This window comes from Lithobates pipiens, unplaced genomic scaffold, assembly GCF_037356315.1.
Source record: "Lithobates pipiens isolate NorthernLeopardFrog02 unplaced genomic scaffold, aLitPip1_a1.2 Scaffold_166, whole genome shotgun sequence".
NCBI lineage: Eukaryota > Metazoa > Chordata > Amphibia > Anura > Ranidae > Lithobates > Lithobates pipiens.
This window is the reverse complement of record NW_027507752.1, coordinates 905,751-924,798: the sequence shown is the minus strand read 5'-3', so window position 1 is coordinate 924,798 and position 19,048 is coordinate 905,751. Positions and strand designations below refer to the sequence as shown.

Genomic DNA, 19,048 nt, shown 5'->3' with positions numbered 1-19,048 from the left:
AGGGGAAGCAGTACAGCCAATCGGGTGTGCTGAAAAGGAACATGTTGACAGAAGGAGAGCACAGAGTGAACAGAGAGATAACTTTATCAGTCTGTTGCTGGTCCTTTACTGTCCAGTCACAGACTGGGGACATGAATGCATCCAAACTGCACTGCTTGTTTGCAGTAGAGAAAAGCCAGGTAACCACCCAGCTGTGCCGTCAGACAGGGGCGTGTAAAAAGAAAAGTGCTTTAGAATAAGCTGTATGTTAAGATGTGTGTACCGTATATACTCGAGTATAAGCCGAGATTTTCAGCCTCTTTTTTGAGGCTGAAAGTGCCCCCCTCGGCTTATACTCGAGTCATCGCTGTCTGCCCGCTCGATCAGCGTGTCGAGCAGACAGACAGCGGCCATTCTGATTCAAAAGCCGCGCCTCCGGCTCCCCCTTCGCCTGTGATAGGCGGAACACTGAATTTCCCAGCAGCCTGTATTCCGCCTATCACGGACTTCGTATCATCCTCGTACTACGGACGAGGATGATACGACGTCTGTGATAGGCGGAACACAGGCTGCTGGGAAATTCAGTGTTCCGCCTATCACAGGCGAAGGCGGCGGCGCAGCTTTTGAATTTTACAATGGCCGCCGACGAACGAAGAGGGCACGGGACGGAGGCAAGGCACAGGACGGCACGGCACGGGACGGGACGGGACGGGACCGGAGGCAAGGCACGGCGGCGAGGCACGGCGGCGAGGCACGGCGGCGAGGCACGGAGGCAAGGAGGCTCGGCACGGGACGGAGGCTCGGGACAAAGGCTCAGGACACAGGTAGGCTGGACACACACACACACACACACACACACACACACACACACACACACACACACACACACACACACACACGGATACACACACACACACAGGGATGGATGGATGGATGGAGACACACACACACAGGGATGGACGGACACACAGGGATGGACGGACACACAGGGATGGACGGACACACACACAGGGATGGACAGGCATGTCTTACCCTCGGCTTATACACGAGTCAATAAGTTTGCCAGTTTTTTTGGGGGTAAATTGGGGGCCTCGGCTTATATTCGGGTCGGCCTATACTCGAGTATATACGGTAAATATAAATATCCAAAAAATCTTAATTGAAGTTTAAATTGAAAATGTAACTAATTCAGAACAAGATTTACTAAACCGATATAAATCCCCAACAAGATAGACAAAAATTATAGTGGGGCCCTGCCACCATAATAAAGTTAGTTAGTTCTTAAAGCGGAGTTCCACCCAAAAGTGGAACTTCTGCTTATTGAAGGAGGGGCAGGTTTCCTGTCTTTCACAGGTATGCTGTCCCCATTTCCGGGAGCCTCAGCTGCGGGAATTGACATCGCTGCGGGGCTCCGTACTCCTACCCCTGCTGCCTGGAAAGTGGTGCCTCGCGCATGCGCAGTAGGGTTCCCGGCATGAAGCTGTAAGGCTACACTGCCGGATTCCCTTACTCACAATGGAGGTTGCAGTACCCGACCACTAATAAAAAGGTCAGCTGCATTGCCGACATCGCTGGACTCCTGGACAGGTAAGTGTCCGATTTATTAAAAGTCAGCAGCTGCCGTATGTGCATTTCATTTTTGCAGTGGTGGACGGACCACCGCTTTAAATACCACAGTAATAAATTGCATAAAAAAAAGCATAATTCATAAATAACCATTTGTTATAAAGTTAAGATAACTATAATTGATCGCAGATGTGCACCTTCAGTCATACAAGAGTCACAGTGCAATATTAGAGTATTAATCGATTATTATCCAAATCCCGGACTCGGCTAATTCAACGCAAAAATACTGTTATGGCTCTCAAAAGCGAAACCTCCATATCCAGGGAAGATTAAATGAATAGCTCAGTTCGGACAATACCAGCAGCATTCTTGGGGGGGGGGGGGAAAGAAAATGGAGGGAAATTAAGATTGTCGAAGGTAGATTCTGGATTAGCTGTGCTGCGAACCAATCAGCATCTAGCTTTCATTTTCAAAGCTTGTAGTGGAACTAAACCCTCCTATCCTTTTACAGCCAACGAAGCTGTAATTTTAGCCTCTGATCTGCAGGTGCCATGGTGTTGCACGTGTGATCCATTATGTCGCCATCCATTTCATTGCTTGACAGTTCAGTTGAGAGCATTGTAACAAGCAAATAACTGTATCCATTATCATTCACAGCATGCCTTGAATGTAATTGGTTTGGGAAACAGTAAATTGGGGTATCAAAGCTTAGCTGAGCTAATTTTATCAGAATAGGCAGGTGGTCTATTGTCACAGAAGACGCATACAATGTCTATTCTGCAATAAAATACACCTACCCTCCTGCTCGCAGTCTCTTGTGGCAATGTAAACTGAGCTGTGCATGCGCAGCTCCGCTTACAGCACCGACATTGGTCCCTGTGTGCTGGAACGTCTGATTTCTGTGCATGCGCAGGAGTTGCGTCATCCTGCTATGGCCAGTGGAGATGCCTGAAGACCAGCACCCAGGGAGAAGATGCCAGTGAGGGACGTGGGCTATTAGAAATGAGGTAAGTATAATACCTTCCAATCTGCTTTAACATGGAGAATGTATTTTTGCTACAGGTTAGGTCATCAGTTTTATATAAATATTACATTTTTGCTGGTATTTTTATATGCTTTACAAAGTCTATACAGTGACCGTTTTTTCTCCTTTGAGGATTATTTAAATCTCAGAATGAACTGTCTGGAGGTAATTAGGTAAAAAAAAAAAAAAAAAGATAATTTTTTTTCAGTTGAGTCCAAAAAGATTTGAAAATTACGTTTACATGGCTAAAATGTAGCTCATTATCCTTGTGGTAAAGCTTTGTGAATTAAAGTTGAACTAAACCCACCAATTTTAATATTTCCCAAAATGGGTCCTTGAATGATAACTGTTAGCCCCTTGTACACACGGGTCGGACATTCCGACAACCAAATCCATCGGATTTTGTCCCAAACTGGTGTTGCATACACACGGACAAAGTTGTCGGAAAATCCGATCGTTCAGAACGTGATGACGTTATTTCATTACAACGGGACTACGTTTCGGCTAGTAGCCAATAGCTTTGGTGTAGGAATTTGATCTGAGCATGCGTGGCACTTTGTCCGATCGGAATTCTCTACAAACAATCGGACAAAGTCCCATCGGATCATGTTTTGTTGGAAAATTTTGCAGCCCAGCTCTTAAACTTTGTCGGTCGGATATTCAGACGGAAACAGTCCGATGGAGCCCACACACGGGTCGGATTATCTGACAACATGGTCATTTTCCATAGGAATGTCGGACCGTGTGTACAAGGGCTTTAGGCCTGTTTTACACGGGCTTCAGCTTGTATAAGAACAATCTGAACAGCAAGCTTTGAACAGCTTTCTTTAAGCCCTTAAAGAGCCCTATAGCTCTTGTTTGGAAATGTGTTTTATATATATCTATATCTATATATCCAGAAGGAAGGCCGGGGGAAGATGTCAGTCGGCTCAGCATTGACATCGCGGCGCGGGAGGGTTTAGCTTCGTTCTAAGGTAAGTTTCTCATAATGTGCTAATATGCAATGCATACTAGCACATTATGACTTTGCCATGCAGGCATTTTTTTTTTTTTTTTTAACCACCAGCAGTTTACAACCACATTCAATGGGTGTGCTGATTGTCACTTTAACCCTTTGGAGCTGGCCGCACACAAATATGCAGCCTTTCAGTGGGTGGGCCTTGGCGCCAAGGGGCCAATTATGTGACCGCCAATCACGGCAGTGACATGATCATAAACCCGCCTTGCCTCCTGGCATCCTAAACCCTTTAAAGGGCCAGGATGTGCCGGCTCCAAGGGGTTAAACAAGCTGATAGGAGGCTTTCAATACGTTTCAAGTAGTGCTGAAGCTTGATAGCAGCTTGTTTAAAGTGGCAATCTGTACTCACATTAGGATGTCTAACATTTGCAATGTGGAGCTAAATGGTACTTTAAAAGCTTCAACAAAGCTTGCCGAAAGCTCTGTAAATGCTTTGTAAAAGCTTGCTGTTCATACTGCTCTTGTACAAGTTGAAGCCTGTGTGAAACAAGCCAGTTGCTAGTGTGCTTATGTCAGCTTTCAACCAAACTGTCAAGCAATCAAATGACTGGTGTTCTAGGTAAATCACATGTGCAGCACCATGTCAGCTGTAGATCATACAGAGAGAGCCGGCAGTTCCTTTGGCTGTGAGGCCGGGTTCACATTGCAGCAATGCGGGAACGCCACGAATCCGCTGCGGGTTCCCGCATCGCATACCTCCCGGTGGCAGTTCACACTGCCCTATGCGAACTGCTGGGAGTGTCAGTGAAACGTTAATGACACCCCCAGATCAGTTCGCATATCGCAGTGTGATCTGCAAACTCGGACAGGAATCGGATCGCATGGTGGGAACACCCATGCGATCCGATTCTGCTGCGGACCAAAAAAAAGGGTCCTGTGCGAGTTTGGGCCGGATGCGATGCAAATTCAGCCATACTATCTGTATGGCTGAACTCGCATCGCACAGAGATCGGATGTGATTTGCACTGCAGTGCGGTGCGAATCCCATCCGATTCTCGTCACCGCAGCAGTGTGAACCCAGCCTGAAGGAATGGAGGGTTTAGTTTCACTTTAAGCCTTATTAATGTCATTGTGGATTTAGATGTTTGCTTGAAGTTCAGCTTTTGAACTGTAAAAGTTGTTGTTACTTTTAGAAGCTGGGTGAAGTTTAAAGAAGTACAGCTAAAGCTTGTTTGTCTGTACTTCTGTTGATCACAGGAGTGTAGTTGGTTCTGCACTCCTGTGACCTGTTTTCAGCCGGAAGTGTCTGAAGCCCGCTGTTGGCTGATGCCACAGAGCCGATCCCGGCTGGTGGACGATCGTGGCCATATAGTTGGGATCCACCCAGAAGCCTGGACTGTCACCTGTTAAAAACGAACAAACCCCCATACTTCTCTTTTAAGGCAGAATTCACATAGTTCAATGTACATGCATTTATAAGGGAGCAATTATATCGGCTGCATGGTTCAGATAATATCATTTATAAATATCTGGAAATTGGTGCCATTGGTCTGACATAAGACTATGGAAGTGACTTGAGATCTGTCTGTCTGCCAGGTGTACATAGAGCCGTCGACCTGTGTGCAGCGCCTGGTAGTTGGAGTCAGGTTCTCAGCAGAAAGCTCAGGTAAATGGCTTTTTCTTAGATATTTCCCCATTAAGTAAATGAATGTCAATGTTTTGTCTGGAGTGCGGTCTTAAAATTGCTCTGTCAAAAAAAAAAAAAAAGGGGGAAAAAAAGTTGATCAAAAATGAAAAAAGGATCAATAATACTAGACATTAGGATTAGGAGACTCCTATCTTCGCTTTCCTGAACAGAGACAGTGGCTGAGGAATCTTCAGCATCTTACAGACTTCCAGGTGCTGTTGCTTTTTAAGAGTGGAGATAGGAATCACCACTAATTGGGGGTATTATTATTTCAGGAGTCATTGAAAAAAAAGAAGAACCCCCACCGTAGTTAACCACTTTCAGCCCCGGACCATGTTGCTGGCAAAAGACCAGACCACGTTTTGCGATTCGGCACTGCGTCGCTTTAACTGACAATTGCGCGGTCGTGCGACGTGGCTCCCAAACAAAATTGATGTCCTTTTTTTCCGACAAATAGAGATTTCTTTTGGTGGTATTTGATCACCTCTGCGGTTTTTATTTTTTGCGCTATAAACAAAAATAGAGCGACAATTTTGAAAAAAAACGCATTCTTTTTTACTTTTTGTTATAATAAATACCCCCCCCAAAATATATATAAAAAAAAAAAATTTCCCCTCAGTTTAGGCCGATACGTATTCTTCTACATATTTTTGGTTAAAAAAATTGCAATAAGCGATTATTAATTGGTTTGTGCAAAAGTTATAGTGTTTACAAAATAGGGGATAGTTTTATGGCATTTTTATTAATATTTTTTTTTTTTTTTACTACTAATGGTGGCAATCAGCGATATTTATTGTGACTGCGACATTATGGCGGACACATCGGACATTTTTGGGACCATTGTCATTTATACAGCAATCACTGCTATACAAATTCAGTGATTCCTGTGTAAATGACACTGGCAGTGAAAGGGTTAACCAGTGGATGGCAGTGTAGGGGTTAAGTGTTCCTAGAGGTGTGTTACTAACTGTGGGGGGGTTGGGCTTTCATTTAGTGAACACTGATCTCTGCTCCAATCACATGGAGCAGAGATCAGCGTCACTAGTTGCTAGGCAGAACAGGGAGATGCTGTTTACAACGGCATTTCTCCGTTCAGCCGTCCTGTGAGACGATCGCGGGTATGCCTGTGGCGATCGAGTCCGTGGGACCCGCGACCAGACTCACGGACGGACGACCAGCACGCTCGCGATGGCAGGGCGGCATTAAAGATTGGACGTACCTGTAAGCCAATATACCTGCCCGTGCCATTCTGCCGACATACATCGGCGTGCGCCGGTCGGGAACCGGTTAATGTAGCAATAAACTGTTTAACTTCAGCCCAAAAAATGTCTCTACACGTCCAGAGTACGTTTAAAGTAGTCCAAACCGCAGTCTTCGATCAGCCAACAAAAACCTCCTCCTCATGCCCAAAGCCCGGTATAAATCCAAGGGTGATCGGAGATTCGCTGTCCAAGGGCCTCGGCTATGGAATGCTCTACCAATCAACATCCGCCTGGAAGAAAATCACCTGGCTTTTAGGAAAAAACTCAAGACCTTCCTCTTTTAGCAGATGATCAAAAGCTCGCCACAGCGCCTAGAGGCGATTCAGTTCGCATTGTGCGCTATACAAGTATTTCATTCATTCATAAAGTCTGCATGTTCCTCCGCGCACCTCCAGCATTGAGAGGAAAGACCCGGGAACATTTTATTTAACCTATTAGGTGTTATATATATTCTGTGTACCAATATGAATTGGATCAATTTATCTCTACTGGCTACCAATTGAGAGGAGGAATAATCCCACAATTCTTTCCAGTCTTCATTATCTGTATCTGGAACATCCGCCTACCATCTAGCCCAGGGGTAGGGAACCTTTTTGGCTGAGAGAGCCATGAACACCACATAGCGAGAGCCATACAATATGTTTAAAACTAATTTTTATTTTTTTTATCGATTAATCTACTAATTTCAATTATAACTGTAATATCCATGTCATCTCCCCCACTGTAATATGCACATCTCCTCTACGATTGTCTGCTTGCTTACAACTACACAGGCAGGCCGAAGCTGCTGCCTTTCCTATGGGCTCAATCCACGGATCGGCACACCACGCAATCCGTGGATTGAGAGGTGAGAGCCAGATGCAGCCATCAAAAGAGCCACATCTGGCTCGAGAGCCATAGGTTCCCTATCCCGATCTAGCCCATAGAGTCTCCATACCAACATAACCCGATGACAGGGGAGTCTTCTATAGTTCCGAAAGTCGTTTAGTTAACATGTCATCGCAGAACAGATTTTCAATGTCGGAAGTGTACAGGTCAACTGGGAATGTGCTAATCTGGGCAGAATAGACATGGCTGAGCTGCAGGTACCTGAAGAACAAGGGGTCCGGGAGGTCGTGATAGAGTAACTTTAAAACTAAACCCCCGGCCAAAACTTGTTTTGGTGGCAACCGAGTCACTTGAAGGAATATGTCTTTCCTCTTCTATTTAGGGCTAATGATGAGACGTCGGAGGTGAAGATTGTTGCAGTGGATCTACAGGCCATGGCTCCACTACCTGGAGTGATCCAAATTCAAGGAGATATTACTAAGGTACCGTCTGCTGTGAGGGACCAAATGCAATCTTCAGTTTTGTTTGTGTGAAATGTCAGCCCTTGTACACACGGTCGGAGATTCCGACGGAATGTGTCCGATCGGAGCGTTTTGTCGGATATTCTGACTGTGTGTGGTCTGCATCGGACTCTTTCCATCGGAATATCCGCCGGACCAAATTTTCCAACTTGCCGGAAATATTTTCCAACAGAATGCTCCGATCATGTGTAGAGAATTCCGATAGGACAAAGTGCCACACATGCTCAGATCAAATTCCTACATCAAAGCTATTGGCTACTAGCCTGAATGTAGTCCCGTCATAACGAAATAACGTCATTATGTTCTGAACGATCGGATTTTCCGACAACTTCGTCCGACCGTGTGTATGCAACAGTTTCGGTCAAAATCCGACAGATTTGGTTGTCGGTATCTCCGACCGTGTGTACAAGGGCTTAGTGTTGTTTATAGCAAATAATCAGTATTTCTTTAGTCTTCTTCACACAATCTCTTTACTCTGGCCTAAAAAAACGTTAAATATGGTTGCTATGGGCAGGTCAGACCCTTTTTATAATAAAGGAAACTTGTAATGTTTGTAGGAGGTGAAGCACCATCTGTGTCCAGCAGAGCCAGGAATGAAAAGTAGAAATAAGCCCTGTAATTATTAATAACTTTCACCAAGAGATGATAAAGAGGTATGTGGCCATTAACTGCAACCTATTTTTGGTTTTCTGCTTTCAGGTTTCCACAGCTAATGAGATAATCTGTCACTTTGAGGGGCAGCCAGCGGACCTCGTTGTGTGTGATGGGGCACCAGATGGTAATTGAGCACTTTTTCTGTAATCCTTTTTATAGGAGCGTTCAGACCAGGTACAGAAGGGTAATTCTGGGAACCAATCAGGCTCTATTATTTTGCGTAGTGCAATCAGTGAACATGCTGTTAGTAGAAGAGGACAGAGTGATTACTTCATTTCTATACTGCTTCCATTTTTTTGTGGATTGACAGACCGGGATGGACCTTTGACCAATCTAAAGCGTAACTGCAATTGAGTCTGCAGAGAGGTCAGGAATTTGGCTATGCTGTATGGCAGGGAACTTAAATAACAGGACTGGCCAAACAGCCAGTAAGAAAATCAGTTGTATTTTAAGGTTATTTATCTACTTTCCTGAAGTGCAGCTTTAGCCTGGGCTCACACATGTGCGGTGCGAATTGAAGCTCAGGTTTCCCCGCGAAGAGAAAACTCAGTTCTTCAGCTTTTCATGTCCGTTTTTGATCAGTATCGGCTCAGGATTGCATCAGTATTTTATCCTATTCACAACGGAACACGTCTGCGAATCAGATGTGTGCATATAGAAAATAATGGGCCTGAATTCGCACCTGAGCCGTACCGCACTGCCTAGAAAACGCACGCGTTTTTTGTGCAATGCAGAGTGCGAATGCACCGCAGATATGTGAACCAGCCTCATTAAAATCAATGTATTTTGAAATGTCCTGCGAATTGGATGCGGTGTAATTCACATCGGTGTGAACGGGGCCTTACAGACAGGTACACATTTGTCTACTGAGTTAACACTATAAGGTTAGGGTAGGTCATTTAATTTGTCAAAAATATAGTGTAAGCGCTCAACTTGTATATATTTCTTATAGTGCTACAAAATGATATGTGCTCAAATGTATATATAAGGTTACCCAAAGGAAGAAGGTTAATACTCTATTATAAAAATACAAAAAATATAGAAATATAAAAAGTGACTTATACATATATATACATAAACCAAAAAAACGGTGACTAGTAGGATGTTTTATCCCAAAGGAGACTGTAGATTTATATAGGAAATAATCACAGTGATAAAGTCCATAAATGGACTATATATCCATTTATGGACTTTATCACTGTGATTATTTCCTATATAAATCTACAGTCACCGTTTTCTCCTTTGGGATAAAACATCCTACTAGTCACCATTTTTTTGGTTTATGTATATATATGTATAAGTCACTTTTTATATTTCTATATTTTTTGTATTTTTATAATAGAGTATTAACCTTCTTCCTTTGGGTAACCTTATATATACATTTGAGCACATATCATTTTGTAGCACTATAAGAAATATATACAAGTTGAGCGCTTACACTATATTTTTGACATGTTCTCCAGCTAAAAAATCCCTAATTTTAGCGTGTTGGCAGCTCATCACTTATATATTTCCATATTTTTCGATTTTTTCTTTAATTTTTTCATTTGCGCAATATTGTTGGTGTATAACTAGGTCATTTAATTTGAATGGACTGCCAACGCAGCCGGACATGGCCAAAAATGCTCCTTACCCCTTTTCCAGACACACAATGACTGCAAAGCACGGCGTGCACCGCTACGGCCCAACTGCTTTGCCTTGGTTTGTAGAGGCTCTATTCAAAATGAACGGCACCGCAGTGCACCAACGCAAAAGTGTGGCCTCAGTGGTGTCATTTCTTGTTTTTTATCTTCCTATGCTGTATTATTGGAAGTCTGTCTGTCTACTTTTTAGCTATTTTTTTTTATTGCACTGGATGGTCATCAAATATATCTATCTTTACTTGAGAACGATACTGTTTTGAAGTAAAGGTAGGATTGCAGGAAAATTAACAGCACTCCTTATAAATAGGCCTTACAGTGTCTGTCGCATCACCCTTCCTGTCTGACGTAGGCGAAGGGTTATATGCCATGTTTCTAATGTAATCTTTTTTTTGTCCTGTAGTTACCGGCCTACATGACATTGATGAATACATCCAAGCTCAGCTTCTGCTTGCGGTGAGTCTAAATCCCACTTGTACCTAAGGGAAAGTAACCGTAAATATTCTTATTTATGAATCGGTGTTATGTGCAGGATTGCAGACGTCAAAGACATTATAATACATTCGATTTCAGTAGGATTATTCCACTGTACTGTGTACTGAACCTTATTTATCCATGTAGTGCAGGGGTGCCCAACCTTTTTAAGAGCGAGGGCCACTTAAGCAACTTTGTAACCAGTCGCGGGCCACAATGGGCGGATGACAGGTCACGGCTACTCTATAGGCCCTCCAATCTGATCCACCTAGATGGAAGGGGGCAAACTCCCTTCTCGTTTTTTTTTCTCCGATTTTTAGGACCGGATTGGAGGCAGGTGGGACAAAAGTCTGTTTACATCTGCCGCTCTGTAGAGGTGAATTGAGGGTCCGATTGGATAGGGCCGATCGTGTGAAAAGGGCCTAAACTGCTTTCACACTGATGATTGCCCACACCCCGGATGCAGCGTAGTGCACCTGTGTCTATCCTGTGGGTTAACTGAACTTTGCCATAGACTCTGCCTGTGGCAAAAGCCGGCTCTGTACAGGAAGCATCGGCTTATGGGCTCTGCTCTGCAGCCGTTTTCTTCCTCCACCACCAGCTTCATTCACAACACCAATGATGTGGTATGACGGGTCAGCAACCTGCGATCTGGGCTTGCTAACCTGCGATTCCAGAGCCGGAAATCGTGGGCCACATCAAAGGGCTCCGCGGGCCACATGTGGCCCCCGGGCCACTGGTTGGCCACCCCTGATGTAGTGGGTCCCCTCATTAAATGCTTGTTTGGCAAGGGGAGAAAGAATAAAAGTACAAATTCTTTCCATATTACTCACTCCCCTGGCCTTGCTTTTTTCTGTGCATCCAATTCCCCAGAGCCGATACACCTCACTGCCCAGCTGGTTGCAGCTCTCTGCCTTTATCAGGTACAATGCAGAATCCGCAGTCCTGCATTAAATGTAAAAGGTTTCTTCACAGTAAGAGCTCTGAAAATGTGGAATAGACTCCCTGCAGAGGTGAGTCTGGCCGGCTCAGTGGATTGCTTTAAGAAAGGTCTGGATTATTTCCTAAGTGTACAGAATATAACGGGGCACTGATATTTATAGGTAAAGTTGATCCGGGGAAAATCTGATAGCCTCTCGGGGGATCAGGAAGGAATTTTTTTTCCCTGCTTTAGCAAATTGGATCATGGCTCTGCTGGGGGTTTTTGCCTTCCTCTGGATCAACTGTGGGTATAGAATTAGGTATATGGGATTGTATGATATATTTTATTTTTTTTGTGGTTGAACTGGATGGACTTGTGTCTTTTTTTTTCAACATGACTAACTATGTAAATTTGCTGAGTGCCAGTCCACAGCCCGGGAGCAGAGGACAGCACTGGCTTTTGGGGAAGTGAGAAATAACATAAGTATTTGTACTAATTTAAAATAAAAATTGTCTCTGTGCAGACTATTCTAAGTGCCACAAAGCAGCTAGCACCAATATTTGTTCCACAAATGTATACAATAAAGAATCCATAGAAAATTGTGCAGTGCTAAATATGTGCAGACTCAACAAATACAATAGAAAACATAAATTAAAACATAATTGTGCCGCATGAAATAGATGCAAATTCACTGTGTTTCACATACATATCAAATTCCACCTTCACCCCAAAAAATGTTTTTTTAACCACTTTCAGCCCCGGACCATTTTGCTGGTCAAAGACCAGACCACTTTTTGCGATTCGGCACTGCGTCGCTTTAACTGACAATTGCGCGGTCGTGCGACGTGGCTCCCAAACAAAATTGACGTCCTTTTTTCCCCACAAATAGAGCTTTCTTTTGGTGGTATTTGATCACCCCTGCGGTTTTTATTTTTTTGCGCTATAAACAAAAATAGAGCGACAATTTTGAAAAAAAAAACACATTATTTTTTACTTTTTGTTATAATAAATATCCCTCAAAAATATATAAAAAAAACATTTTTTTCCCTCAGTTTAGGCCGATACGTATTCTTCTACATATTTTTGGTAAAAAAAAATCGCAATAAGCGATTATTGATTGGTTTGCGCAAAAGTTATAGCGTTTACAAAATAGGGGATAGTTTTATGGCATTTTTATTAATAATTTTTTTTTTACTAGTAATGGCGGCGATCAGCGATTTTTTTATTGTGACTGCGACATTGTGGCGGACACATCGGACATTTTTGACACTTTTTTGGGACCATTGTCATTTATACAGCAATCACTGCTATACAAATGCATCGATTCCTGTGTAAATGACACTGGCAGTGAAGGGGTTAACCAGTGGGTGGCAGTATAGGGGTTAAGTGTTCCTAGGGGCGTGTTACTAACTGTGGGGGGGTTGGGCTTTAATTTAGTGAACACTGATCTCTGCTCCAATTACATGGAGCAGAGATCAGCATCACTAGTTGCTAGGCAGAATGGAGAAATGCTGTTTACAACGGCATTTCTCCGTTCAGCCGACCTGTGAGACGATCGTGGGTATGCCCATGGCGATCGAGTCCGCGGGACCTGTGACCGGACTCACGGGGGTCCCGACCAGCACGCGAGCGCTCGCGATGGCAGGGGGCGGCATTAAAGATTGGACATACCTGTACGCCAATATGCCTGCCCATTCTGCCGACATACATCGGCGTGCGCCAGTCTGGAACCGGTTAATGTAGCAATAAACTATTTAACTAGGCAGAATGGAGAAATGCTGTTTACAGCGGCATTTCTTCATTCGGCCGCTCCATGAGACGATCGCGGGTATGCCCGCGGCGATCTAGTCCGCGGGTCCCGCGACCGGACTCACAGGGGTTCACGACCAGCGCGGCAGGGCGCCAAATTTAAAGGGACGTACAGGTACGCCCATTTGCCTGCCCATGCCATTCTGCCGACGTACATCGGCGTGCACTGGTCGGGAACCGGTTGATACAGTACACATCATTTAATCCATGAAGTGGGGCCCTCCACAGCAGCCCAGAGTGGGGATTTACAGCAGTCATATTGGTCCTTATTGCAGACCACCTTCTAATAATTGAATGAGCACAACTGGGGCTCATGTTTGAGTATCTGAAAGAATTCCCATCTTACACATGACACGTAATGATGTTAAAGTATTTATTTTTCTTGTTCAATATTTTTCTGTTAAGAGTTGTAGGCATGCTACAACTTTGTCTTATGCAGCAAGAATATATTTTTTCATAGTATCTCTTTTACCGCAGGCTCTGAACATCACCACTCATGTCCTAAGGAAAGGAGGGACTTTTGTTGCTAAGGTGGGTACTGTGATGGGGAATTTACTTTTTGTTGCCTTTGCACAGTTGAATATAAATCAGAAGTGGTCTGATTAGTAACATGGGGTCTTATGTTTTAAGATATTTCGGGGGAAAGATGTCACCTTGCTGTACTCCCAGTTGAAGATCTTCTTTCGAGATGTGACCTGCGCCAAGCCCAGAAGTAGTCGAAACTCCAGCATTGGTAGATTGCATTTGTCGTTTTGGTTTGGGAGCAAAGACAGCTGTGTGTTACATTATTAGCAAACTAGATGGTTTCAAGGGCACCGTGAGAGTGGCAAGTACCTGCTACTTCCCGACTCCCAGAAGTGCCACTCCTAGAGCGTCCCAATCTAGCACAGCTTCTCAGAGGTTAGGCAATTCAGTTTTCAGAGCTTAGTTGGAGCCAAAATTGTTAATCGTGCAACTTTTATTAAAATAATACTTGGTGATCTGGAAATGCAGGTCTTTGTCCAGCCATTTGTTGTTGTAGGGTGACAATGCTGTGTCCCTGTCTCCCAGCTGTGAGCTTGTGTTGTCACACAGGCTTCTAATGGAGACCGCAAAGTGCTGTTTCAACACAAATCACAAAAGCGTGGTCCACTTTCAAAAAACAGGTCCTGGAAAAAATGGCATGCAGCCATTGCTGGAGTGCATGTAGACAGAAAGTGACTGCAAAGAGGCTGCAAAATCTACTGGGATGGCAAAAGGATGGAAAAAAGTATATAATTAGGAAAAATTGCCATTCAATTAGTGTTTGTCAATACTGTGCCCATTATGAGGGGTTTCCACCCTCTCTGCTGGAAGTTTGATTCAGGCCTCATTCTCACTATACATGCAAAACAACAGATGGAAAAAACATGCAGATTTTACTTAGCCCTTGTACACGCGGTCGGAGATTCCGACGGAATGTGTCCGATCGGACCGTTTTGTCGGATATTCCAACTGTGTGTGCTCTACATCGGACTGTTTCCGTCGGAGTATCCGACAGACCAAGTTTTCCAACTTGTTGGTAAAATTTTCCGACAAAATGCTCCGATCGGACATACTGCGATCATGTGTAGAGAATTCGATCGGACAAAGTGCCACGCATGCTCAGATCAAATTCCTACATCAAAGCTATTGGCTACTAGCCTGAACGTAGTCCCATCGTAACGAAATAACGTCATCACGTCGGATTTTCCGACAACTTTGTCCGACCGTGTGTATGCAACAGTTTCAGACAAAATCCGACGGATTTGGGTGTCGGAATCTCCGACCGTGTGTACAAGGGCTTCGAGACGCGAGTTCACATCAGTTTTCATGAGCATTCTAGTGAGTTTTATAAACGTTGCAGATTTCTGTGCAGAAAAAATCTGCACATTACATTTGTGTTTTCATTGTGCCCTTACACAACGCGTACAGAAAAACTGGTGTCTCTGCAACATGGTGTGAAGAAAGCCTTAGTCTAGGTTATGGAGGATGTAACAGGAGGAGGTTGAACACTCAGACTGGGTTCACACTAGTGAGAATTGGATGCAGATTTCCTCGCATCCAGCTCGCATGACGGGAGATTGTGACCGGCTCCCAATGTAGCCAGTTCACACATCTCCGTGGCCGGCTGCAGAGCGAATTTCACAAGAGTCCTGTGCGTCTTTGGCTGCATTTCAGGTCTGAGTTCAGGCAAAAATTTTGGCCTCATTCATCCCTAAAACGGAGAACAGGGAAGCACTGGACCCCTTGCTGTGAGCTGCATGTGATCTTGGTGTGAACCCAGCCTCAGAGGTTGGCTAGAACTCCCAAGTGGACAGGAACACAGTTAGAAGTGATTGCTTGGTGATCTTTCTGTTGGAGTAGCCAGAACATCTAGGAAGATAGGAGCTAACTCGGCTATCCAGGCTCCCTCTAAAACTAAAATAACACTTTGGACTAAACCTTTAACATTTTCTGTTCATGACTTATTTTGTTGGCATTTTGTTTTTCCCTTAAACAGAAGCGTTTGTAGTGTGCCAAGGCTACAGCCCACCAGATGGCTACATACCCAATATGTCCAATCCCCTTCTGGACCATTGCTATGGTGAGTGCAATTTATACAGGCCCTAAACCTGGACATTAAAAGTTTGAATATTTTTTCCTAAAATGGAACTGAATATTAGTTCAACAAAGTGTATCATTTTCAACTAAGCTGTATATTGATTTCTGGTCTTTTTCTTTTATTAGATGTCGATTTTAACCAGCTAGAAGGTCCTAACCGTGTTATTGTGCCTTTCTTGGCCTGTGGAGACCTGAGCGCCTATGACTCTGACATGACTTACCCTCTTCAGGTAAATGACTGCAGTAAATTGTCATACTGGACAAAGTAACAGGTTGATTTTACTCTATGAATTTATAAGCAACTTCCTCCATGCAGTCTTATGTTGCTTTTGATTTACGGCCAAGTCTGGCTGCGAATGTATACAGTCGACCTGCTGCCACACCACAGAACTTTGAACTGTCGGATGGCAGCCCAAACGCCATAAAAAAAAAAAAAAAAAAGTATACTCCCGCGCTAACACAAATCAGTATATAAATATGTGGTGGTTAACAAATTAAAGTGAAAGCTGCTGCAAGCGCTTAATAGTGTTCCCACAACTATATAGTGCATAGACACAGAAAAAATTCTCCTGTGCTGCTAATAAGCATACAAAATAATAAAGCGCACAAAAATAAAAATGCTACATAATATGTGTAAACCCAATGTTTCAACTTAATAGTTTCACTTAATAATGTGCAACATAAACGATGGTTATAAATACTAGGTACTACTTAACCTCCCTAGCGGTGATCCCGAGTCTGGCTCGGGTTGGGATTTTAGTTCCACGAGCGGTAACCCCGAGCCAGACTCGGAATCACATAGCTGGATACAGGGAGGACACGGAGAAGTTACTTACCTTGTCCCCTGGATCCAGCGATGTCCTCCGCGCTGTGTGTGTGAGCCGTGTCCTCCGCTCGATTCACACAGTGCCCGAATGCCGCCGAGCTCCGTTCCCTGCGACGTTACGGCGCACGGGAGCGGAGATCGGCGCCAAATTCAAAAAAGTAAAAATACACAAAACACACACAGTACTGTAATCTTACAGATTACAGTACTGTATAAAAAAAATTACACATCCCCTTTGTCCCTAGTGGTCGGTCCAGTGCCCTGCATGCACTTTTATATTATAAATACTGTTTTTTTTTTCTGCCTGAAATTTGGAGATTGTCCATAGCAACCAAAAAGTGTCCCTTTTTCAGTGTTTTAGGATTTGATTACATTATTGAATAATTTTTATTATTCTTAATTATATTATAAACTTTATCATACCCGGGATGTCTGCTTGAACAGATTTAACAGAGGTATTCTTAAGAATTACAGGACTACAATATAAAACGCCAAATTTCCATGCAAAATAATTGTACCGCTTTCAGCACCTAAAACCAGAACTAATCATCCCGCCAGGGAGGTTAATAAAACGTTCACAATAATGTTAATCGGTCTCTTGTGTCTTTGGGATAAATCTGCCCAACACCTATGTGCAAATATTGCTTATCTGCCAAAATTTGCACATAGGTGTTGGGCAGATTTATCACAAAGAACAAAGTAGTATCTAGTATTTATAACCATAGATTATCTTGTTAATATTGAGCCCAGACACCAGCTGCTGCATTGTGGGACAGCAGAGGAAGTGTCAAGCGCTCCCCCCCACCCAGAAGTCTTCACTATAGAGCAGCAGTGAATTGGAGAAGCAGGGGAGTGAGTAGAAGGTTGGTACCTGCTGCTCTTGCTCCATTTAGTAACATGAATCTTTTTCCTATTCGGTATGGGCAGACTACTGGTGCACCTTAACCTGAACACCAGGATACATTCGCCTCTAAGTCCCTATAGCTGTGAATATCCATATTTTAGCTCTAAATTGGTCACAGGATTTGTACACCACACAGAAAACTTGATGGAAAATTTGTGCCTGCAAAAATAACAGGCAAATGAGGATTTTTTATAGGCATGGAGGGACAGACAAGGGAAACAATTATACTGGTGACGTACCTAGGGAGACACTGTCCTAAAAGATATGAAAAGATATGGGGACCCTGGACCCAGGCGAGGCCAACTACTTAACCGACAAGCGGAGGGTGGAAAGGATATGCCTGGACACGGAGGTGGGTGGGCTGGGAAGGGTCTAGGAAAAACTGTTCATTTCTTTGCCTAAGATGGTGGGCGACCTGTGCCTGGGGCAGATGACTGCATCCTACCTTTAGTCTTATGTACCTTGTACTGATTTTATCCTTTGGGTACCTTTCTGGGATATTAAAAGAATACCTAATTTACCCTGACAAGTTTCTTCTGGCGATTAGCCCATACTCTTTTTTTTCTTTTTCTTTTTTTCTTTATATACTTTTTGATTTACCTCTGTAAACTGTCACAATAACCACTGCTGAGATTGTACCACTGTTCTGACATGTACTGTACAAAAAACTAATACAATTTTCTGTAAAAAAAAAAAAAAAAAAAAAAAAAAAAAAACAATTATACCGGTATAAGCTGTAGTTCGTTTTATATATTTCTACTGTGAAAAACGCAAACTTGATTGTGTTTATTCCATCTTGGTAGTTGGACACGGGTAAAGAATACTGCTACATGCCCCCGAACCAACCCCCAATTCAACCACCCTACCAAGAGGCATGCTTCTTAAAAAAGAACAATCTACTTGCCAAGGAACAAACGCCGTCTCCATTGAATCAGCCGACCACGGCAACTGCTAAAGAGGAAGAAGATAATGCCGCTATCTGTGAAGGTGGGGCCATCCACAAACTCAGTATCTCCTCCTGATAAGATCACGTTGGTCCAGGATTTTAGGTTTTATTGTTGTATCTTTTACACAGAGAGATAATTTTTTTTATTTATTAAAATTTTAAATGTATAAAATAAAACTTTAATTGTGTTGGTGTGTTCCTCTGTAGGAAAGAGTTGACCTCTAATAGAGGAAGGTCAAAAAGCATAGCAATTAGGAATTGTCCATGGCAACCAACCATGTTGGGTGTAATATATTGTGGGATTGTAAAAAGAGAGTTTTGCAGAACAGTCTTCCCTGTAATCTTTTCCAGGGCTTTAAAGCGGGAGTTCCGCCGTTTTTTTTTTTAAAGCCAGCAGCTACAAATACAGCAGCTGCTGACTTTTAAAATAAGGACACTTACCCGCCC

At 43.5% G+C, this 19,048-nt stretch overlaps 1 protein-coding gene and 1 long non-coding RNA gene across 2 annotated transcripts in view; both read left to right on the top strand.

Moving 5' to 3' along the window:
* Positions 1 to 18,778, top strand: part of FTSJ1 (FtsJ RNA 2'-O-methyltransferase 1) — a 31,373-nt gene extending 12,595 nt beyond the window's left edge. Inside the window, exons 3-11 of the mRNA XM_077484857.1 lie at positions 5,124 to 5,193; positions 7,687 to 7,786; positions 8,525 to 8,603; positions 10,523 to 10,575; positions 13,802 to 13,855; positions 13,955 to 14,057; positions 15,825 to 15,908; positions 16,052 to 16,155; positions 18,459 to 18,778. Coding sequence (XP_077340983.1) covers positions 5,124 to 5,193; positions 7,687 to 7,786; positions 8,525 to 8,603; positions 10,523 to 10,575; positions 13,802 to 13,855; positions 13,955 to 14,057; positions 15,825 to 15,908; positions 16,052 to 16,155; positions 18,459 to 18,677 — 866 coding nt within the window. The 3' untranslated portion in view covers positions 18,678 to 18,778. The remainder of the gene's footprint in view (positions 1 to 5,123; positions 5,194 to 7,686; positions 7,787 to 8,524; positions 8,604 to 10,522; positions 10,576 to 13,801; positions 13,856 to 13,954; positions 14,058 to 15,824; positions 15,909 to 16,051; positions 16,156 to 18,458) is intronic.
* On the top strand, positions 8,625 to 10,377 carry LOC143986508 (uncharacterized). The gene is made up of 2 exons (XR_013276536.1): positions 8,625 to 9,373; positions 10,055 to 10,377. It is a non-coding gene; the product is annotated as an uncharacterized LOC143986508 (long non-coding RNA).
* Positions 18,779 to 19,048: the final 270 nt, after the last annotated feature.